The 7583-nt window shown below is 43.6% G+C and overlaps 1 protein-coding gene across 1 annotated transcript in view; it reads left to right on the forward strand.

The window, feature by feature from the left end:
- The first annotated feature begins 4945 nt into the window (after window positions 1-4945).
- LOC104949990 (disheveled-associated activator of morphogenesis 1-like) overlaps window positions 4946-7583 on the forward strand; it is a 14408-nt gene continuing 11770 nt past the window's right edge. The window contains exons 1-3 of the mRNA XM_010776431.1: window positions 4946-4951; window positions 5081-5175; window positions 5300-5519. Of these exons, the coding sequence (XP_010774733.1) occupies window positions 4946-4951; window positions 5081-5175; window positions 5300-5519 (321 nt within the window). The remainder of the gene's footprint in view (window positions 4952-5080; window positions 5176-5299; window positions 5520-7583) is intronic.

Here is a 7583-nt window from a genome sequence, read left to right on the forward strand (position 1 = left end):
AGATGGTGATGGAGGAGGTGAGGATGGACTCCATGATGGAAGTGTAGAAGTTCCCCATCATCGTCTTTGGCAGGTTGAATTTCTTCAGCTGCCTCAGGAAGAACATCCTCTGCTGGGCTTTTTTGATGAGGGAGCAAATGTTGTGCTCCCACTTGAGGTCCTCGGCGATGATGGTGCCCAGGAAGTGGAAATACTCCACAGCAGTTACTGGGGAGTCACACAGAGTGATGGGGGCGGGTGGGGGTGCATTCTTCCTAAAGTCCACAACAGTTGTTATGAGTTACAGTTTTTTACTTAGAAGCAATAATGCAGCACAATATTGTTAATACATTCTCTGACAGGCTGTCTCCCGTTCACTGGCAGGGAGTTGCCGTGGAAACGCTTTGATCTTTGAACACACCTGTCGGTCGTTAACTAAATCCAGTGGTAATCTAAAGATGTTCAGAAACATGATAGCAGGAATCGCGTGGTGCAAGAATCCAAAATGTATAGTAGATTATATCAGTCATAATATTTATAATTACGTCAGCTATAAAAGTAGATCTAAACCAAGTGGTTATGACTAATTTCTTTGATCTGTACCTATAAAAAATACAACTAATGCTATTCTTAAATTACCTTACTCAGCGGGGGTGAATCTTAAGCCATACGGGATTCTCAGCCCAAGTTTCCACTTCAGCATCATGTCGACTAACATCTGAATTTTCTAGTTATACAAAAACTCTACTGAGTGTGCTTGCAGCTTGTGTACGGCATCCAGGTGGATGTTATCCGATATCTCAGGAAACTCTTCACTCACCGTCTTAATATCGCGATTTTCTGGGCTCAAACAGGGCAGGGGCCCGGAGCATGTGATAAAAGAGCCCCGCTGAGGGAATACCAAGAAACAAGGAGAGTACACAGGAGAATAGCAAGAGCATGTATGCTAGAATGTCTGTTTTTAGTGAGTAGACTCCTCTCGTATAATGTCCATGTGAGGCGTGCGTTCAGATATCACAATACGTAGAGTGAAATGGATAGTTAGTAGAGGTGTTTATTACCATACACATGTGCGGCAGTGCTCACGTTCTGTCGCACATACGATAAACCTGCGTGTTCAAGAGACGCGTGTGTTTAGCATGAGTAACACATATGTGTGTTTGCGATTCTGTGTTAATAATGCGTTAAACTGGCTGAACATGAAGCACATGATCTACATCCGGAGTAGGTTTATGTGATACTGTGTTTGCTTCTGAGAATGCACCTATTGCCCCTCGTTTCAGTCAGACTGAGGACAGCTGACGAGACAGCAGGAGCGCTCTGTATCTGGTCAGACTCCATCTGTATTTTTTACTCATTACATAAAAATAGTATAACATACACTAACTCTACAATGTTTTATTGAATTTCATGTGCGCTTATTTCGATATGGTGCTCTACATAAGCTTAGGCTCCAATAAGTTCTCACCAAAAATAAGAGCAAAGAGAATATAAATAACAATAGATATAATAAAACAAAGATACAGAGATCCTTGCGGCCATTATCTAGGTGGGACGATATTTACCCATCAAGGTCCAAGAGGGGCGCCGGGGACTCTACAAAGGTGTCACCGATTCCCAGATGTGACATGCAAGTGACCACTGTTCTGCCGACGAGTCTCAGTCTGTCCTTTGGGGCTCTGTCAGGGAGTGTACAGAGAGGGTGGTCTCTGCGACAGGCGGGAGTCAAACTGGAGTTCACCAACGCCCGTTCCACTCGCCTGGAATGAGCCTATGAACGCATTACAATACACATGACGCTACCAAAATGTGCATGGCCCGTTGTTTGTGATGAGAGGCTGGAGAGTTCAATCAGGCCGTCCTTGTTGTGGTTCTGTGACGATGGGTGCCATATACGTGAGGTGTTTTCGTCAGAGATATATATACATCATAGTAGACACTGCGAGATCTAGCAACACGAACCATGAAGCCCACGACACGTCGCTAACCAACACTGTTGGAGGGGTGCAGAGCCGGTGTCTGGGGAGTCATTCGTTCAGTCACTGGTCGCTTCTACGCCGAGCGCTACGGTGAAGGGGAACCTTAAATACGCATCTCAGTAGGTTCAACATCCGGCCAATCAGACATTTCCCATGAGAAATCAATGTTGTGTGTGTGTGTGTGTGTGTGTGTGTGTGTGTGTGGTGTGTGTGTGTGTGTGGGTGTGTGTGTTGTGCGCGCTCCTGTCGCATACCACCTTGTTGCCCTTGACGATGCCAGACCTCTCACATTCCTGGAGTGGCCCATCGCACTCACTCACACACACACACACACACACACAGCTACCCACACACACACACACACACACACACACACATCACACTTACCACACACACATACTCGAGTGTGGTTCATTAAAGCATAGGCACTATTTTATATTAACATCTCATATATGATCTTTCGTCCTTCAGTTTTTCTGTAATGTCCCTCAGTCCGGTACCAGCACAGCAGGCCCATCCAGAATTCTCTCTCTCGAGGACTGTGAATACCAGCTGAGTAAGCTTCAAACACCTCCTTTAATGCTGCGCTAGCTCGCTGAGACGCCTATAAACCTCTTCTAAGCGCCAAAGTTTGCAGTAAACTCTGAAGGTGTTTCTCTGTGACGCGTTCACTGTNGGAATTTCTTCAGCTGCCTCAGGAAGAACATCCTCTGCTGGGCTTTTTTGATGAGGGAGCTGATGTTGTGCTCCCACTTGAGGTCCTGGGCGATGATGGTGCCCAGGAAGTGGAAAGACTCCACAGCAGTGACTGGGGAGTCACACAGAGTGATGGGGGCGGTGGGGCTGCGTTCTTCCTAAAGTCCACAACCATCTCCACTGTCTTAAGAGCACTAAGCTCCAGGTGGTTGTCCCTGCACCAGGTCACCAGATGATCGACCCCCACCCCCCTGTAGACAGACTCGTCCCCACCAGAGATCAGTCAGATGAGGGTGTTGTCTGAACTTCAGGAGCTTGACAGACTGGTGACTGGAGGTCCAGCTGTTGGTGTACAGCAGTGACCACCAACTGCCGGCCCGCGGGCCACATCCGGCCCGCCAGACATTCTCATCCGGCCCGGATGAGAATGTCTGGCGGGCCGGATGTGGCCCGCGGGCCGGCAGTTGGTGGTCACTGCTGTACACCAACAGCTGGACCTCCAGTCACCAGTCTGTCNAAAGGTTTTTGGGATACTTTTTTTACGTAACGAAAAACTCCTCCTTGCCTTCACATTTTGCGCATTGAGATGAGATATAATAATGTCGTGGAACAAAACGTGATTTACATCTTAAATTTGTGTCAACCACAGACCTTATTTCGAGCTATTTTCCAAAACCCTATGGAAAAAATGCATTGCTTTTTGAGGAAGGAACCGGAAGTGCTAAAAATGCTAACTTACTTCCGGGTTTTACGACGCGTCACTGCGGTTCTCTATTAACCAGACTCTTCACAACAAGGATCACTTCTTCTTCAAGGCAGGGAAGGTTTCGCAGTACGCAGTCTACAGTCCCACAGCTGCTGCGTCTCTGTTGGACTCCATTACTGCACCTTACTCACGAGACGTTGTAAAAAAAAGGGTGGGGGGCAAACGCAGTAACCACTCCGCCAACGCCACAGTCACCCCCGTCGTGCGGGCCGGATGAGAATGTCTGGCGGGCCGGATGTGGCCCGCGGGCCACCAGTTGGTGGTCACTGATCTAAAGTGTACTTCTCTCTGCTCTGAAGAAAGATCCGGAACAATTTAACATGGGAATCAATTGGGGAGCTAGCTGGACTTTTTTCTCTCTTCATGCCCNCAGTATATTTAGCCCCATACATGCATTTGTCAGGTGTACAGTATCTCTTCATGAGCCTGCTTAACCCTTTAACTACCAGAACCAAGAAAGCATCTATGGAAAAATTATTTGTTTGCATTTTTTTATCAAATGGGACACAAATAACCACAAACAATTATCTTTTTTTGACTGACCGCACAGTTTTGTGTTTATGAGCCTCTACCAACTGGTCGAGCTGGCCTTTTATGGTAAAAGTGCATTTTCAACAATAATCATACAGTACAGTATTTGTATGCATCAAACTCAAATAAAACACAAACTCAAATACATTTTTTTCTTTTGTGGAAAATGAGCAATATATACAACCAGATACTCATAAAAGATAATAAATTATAATTGAAAAAAAAAAAGTAATGTTAAGTGTTTTTCATAATAAAAAAATAATCGCTCATCTTACTGTATGAATTGGCCTAACAAGAAACCACTGGCCTAACAGCAAATGTCTATATCCTGTGTTGGCCTAACTTGCTCATCTGTGTGCAACTTTGTGCTGAATGCCATGCATGAAAAGTGCTATATAAATGATTATCACTCTTTCACTCTGAGACTCATAAGGCAGTACTAGATTTAGTAATATTACCATGAATATAGCTATTTATTTAACATATTCTTACTGGAAAACATCTCTGAAACTCTGTAAAAGTCATATTGCTAGCTTATCATAAAAGGCCAATTTGACCGATTGATTGGGCATATTTAAAAAAATAATAATTACACCCTTGTTAAAACTTTTTTTGTGCATCAAGTTATCTAATTATGTTCACTCAGTGCTCTGACACTAAAATATGTCAAAAAGGATATGGTTACCTTACAAAAGTTGACCAAAAAGAGTGATTTCTTCAGCAGTGATTTTTAGCATGCCAACTTTCTCAGTGGAAGCTAGCTGAAGGGCTTTCTGTTCGAACCACAGTGACATCTAGAGGTTGTATTGTGCATAAAATGTCAAACAAATGGTAGAGCTGGCTGAATCAGATGGAGTTAAACTTTTGAATTTTCTTTCAACAAGATATCAAGACACAAAATGTGCTCTGCCAAATGGCGGTGCTGGCTGTTAAAGGGTTTTCTGATACTAGATTACTTTCTGAAGTACAACATGTCTTGCATAAAATCTGTACCATGGATGTATAAGCGACAATCTGCACAGATTTTGCCTTTTTTTGTACCACCGAACTATCAGTTAATTTGGTGGTAAGTCAAAACAAGTTCTGAAAAGTTGTAAGGCATTTTTTTGTTCAACACTTCCCTTACCAGAGGAAGACTCTGCTGTCACTGGAGGATGAGGAAGAACAGGGAAAACATAAAATCGCTGATGGTCTGAAGACGGCACTGAGGACACAGCCAATGAGGTACAAATCCAGCCCAAGTTATCCTAGAAAATGAACATGTCCTTAGTTTTTGTTAAATTTTCTCACGTACTGCAGTGATATGTAGAATAACCCTAACAAGGCCATTCTGATTAATCTCCACCAGGTTCGTGACGCGGTTCATTGAGTTGGACGGCCTGTCTTGTATCCTGAATTTCCTCAAGTCGATGGACTATGAGACCACTAACTCTCAGATCCACACCTCACTGATCGGCTGCATCAAAGCTCTGATGAACAACTCTCAGGGCAGGGCTCATGTGCTCGGTCACTGTGAGAGCATCAACATCATCGCACAGAGTCTCACCACTGAAAGCATCAAAACCAAGGTACATGCAATGCACTCAATATCCCATATTGACAAAGTTAGAAGAAGTTGACATACTTTATTAATCCCACAGTGAAAAATTACATTTTCACAGTGTTGTTACATCAAACAGTACATCACACCTGAGAATACACTAATGTAAAAACTAGGGCTGTCAACCTGTTAAGCCCGAGAGACCCCGGTACTGGGGGCCTCCTGCAACATCTTGCAGGAAACAATGTCTGAGGGCATGTTCATTTAATAAACTATGAATGTTTTATATCCATGTAACGGAAAGAAACTCATCTAACTGATCATTTGAATTTTTTTTTCCAAAAACCCCCCACAATGCTAACGCTGAGCCTCTGAATTAGCAACGAGCGAAAAATGCTAACAGATGACTGCACCGAAATTCACTCACAAAACCTTATTATTTATCTTTGCTGCACATCCCAACCCATCGTTTCACATCAATGACACAAAATCGAGGGGTAGCCTACCCTTCATTATCACTCAATGATACGAACTCTCGGAGATAATAACAAGAACAGACATCAAAATATATGGCGCTAGCTAAAAACGCTAACATGGCTCACCTGTGTCGTAGTCTGGTCAAAAGTGGTCTTCAATGGCACTAAAACGATAAAAACGCTGCTGAAGTTAATCCATAGGTTAACTCAATGTGTCTGTGTCACTTTGAATGATTTCTGATAATCCATGACCAATGAACCTGCTTTTCGGTTTCAAGATGTCAGAGCTAGAGCTATAGCTCTATAGCTTAACTCTCATGCAAAACTGCGTCCGCGAAGCACCCACCTTTTTGTTTTAGACTTTGTGTGAGTGGGGAGATTCTCCTTCGATTCTATTGGCTCTAACAGTCAGAAAGAGATGTCAATCACCAAAATCGAGCAATGGGTTCCAGAGAAACGGTAAAACCCCCATTTCCACCCAAATCACCTCAGAGGTAGAGTTTATTTTGCTAAACCTCTCTAAAAAGGTCAAATGTCACTTGTTTTGCATCAATCTTGATACAGGGTGCTTATTATATGTTTTACTTTGGATTCCTAAAGCTTTTAGTCTACCTTACCATCATCCAAGGGTAGTTTCACTCAGTGCTTGAATTGGGCCGGTACTCACCGGTACGCAGTACCGGCACTTCTGATTTTTACCCATGTGGTACCGGCACTTCTTACTGAGTACCGGCACCTAAATGCCGGTACTCAGCCGCCGGCAATATACGTATATATTGTAAACGCAACGCAGCGCAAATGTGGGTCTGACTCTGCCTCACAGAGGGTGACTGGCTGTCTACATGACGTGGCCTGCCGACATTGCCACTTTCATACAGATCATACTAATGTCCTCGATTGGTCTCTGTGTGTCATTCAAGCTCGGGAGGGTGTGTGTTGGTGTATGTGTGGCACGAGCGAGCGAGAAAGCGCGCGCACCGGTTACGTGTATTGTTGTTAGCATCTGGTGCTTGCTAGCTGCGCTAACGGATATAAGGAGCTGTTTCAACAACAAGGTGGAGGGAGAGTCCTTTGCTGTCAGACTGAGAGGCTGATAACTACAGCTCTGGTGAGGTAAATTACTCTCTGAGTCTTTAGATAGTTAACTTAGTTTAAGTTATCTCAGTGGGTCTCAAACGGTTCGGTCACCATTTATGTAAACACATATTTCCATTTGAGGGGGTAGTGATTAGTAAAATATGCATGAATAATACAAACAAAATGTTAACTAGGTGAAAAAAGGTAAGATAAACTTGTTGAGACTAAACTAGTCTTTGCTGTTGCCTCAAAGAGGAGCAGGGGGAGAGGAGGGAGACAGGAGAGGCCGATTCAGGAGCCCAGACACACTCACAACTATAAATGAACCAAAAACAAATAAATAAACAAGTTTCAATGTTTTTTCATATTGGATATTGTATGTTATTGGTTATGGCCATGTACTTATGATTTTATGATTATTTAAATGTATACATTTTTGTTTCATATGGGTGTAGTCTCTTTATTCCCCCTCAAAGTGCACCAGATTGATGCATTTAAGTCCAACATTTAAAAATATCTTACCGGGGGAGCATGCCCCC

This window comes from Notothenia coriiceps, unplaced genomic scaffold (genome assembly GCF_000735185.1).
Source record: "Notothenia coriiceps isolate Sejong01 unplaced genomic scaffold, NC01 NC01_scaffold00000339, whole genome shotgun sequence".
Classification (NCBI taxonomy): domain Eukaryota; kingdom Metazoa; phylum Chordata; class Actinopteri; order Perciformes; family Nototheniidae; genus Notothenia; species Notothenia coriiceps.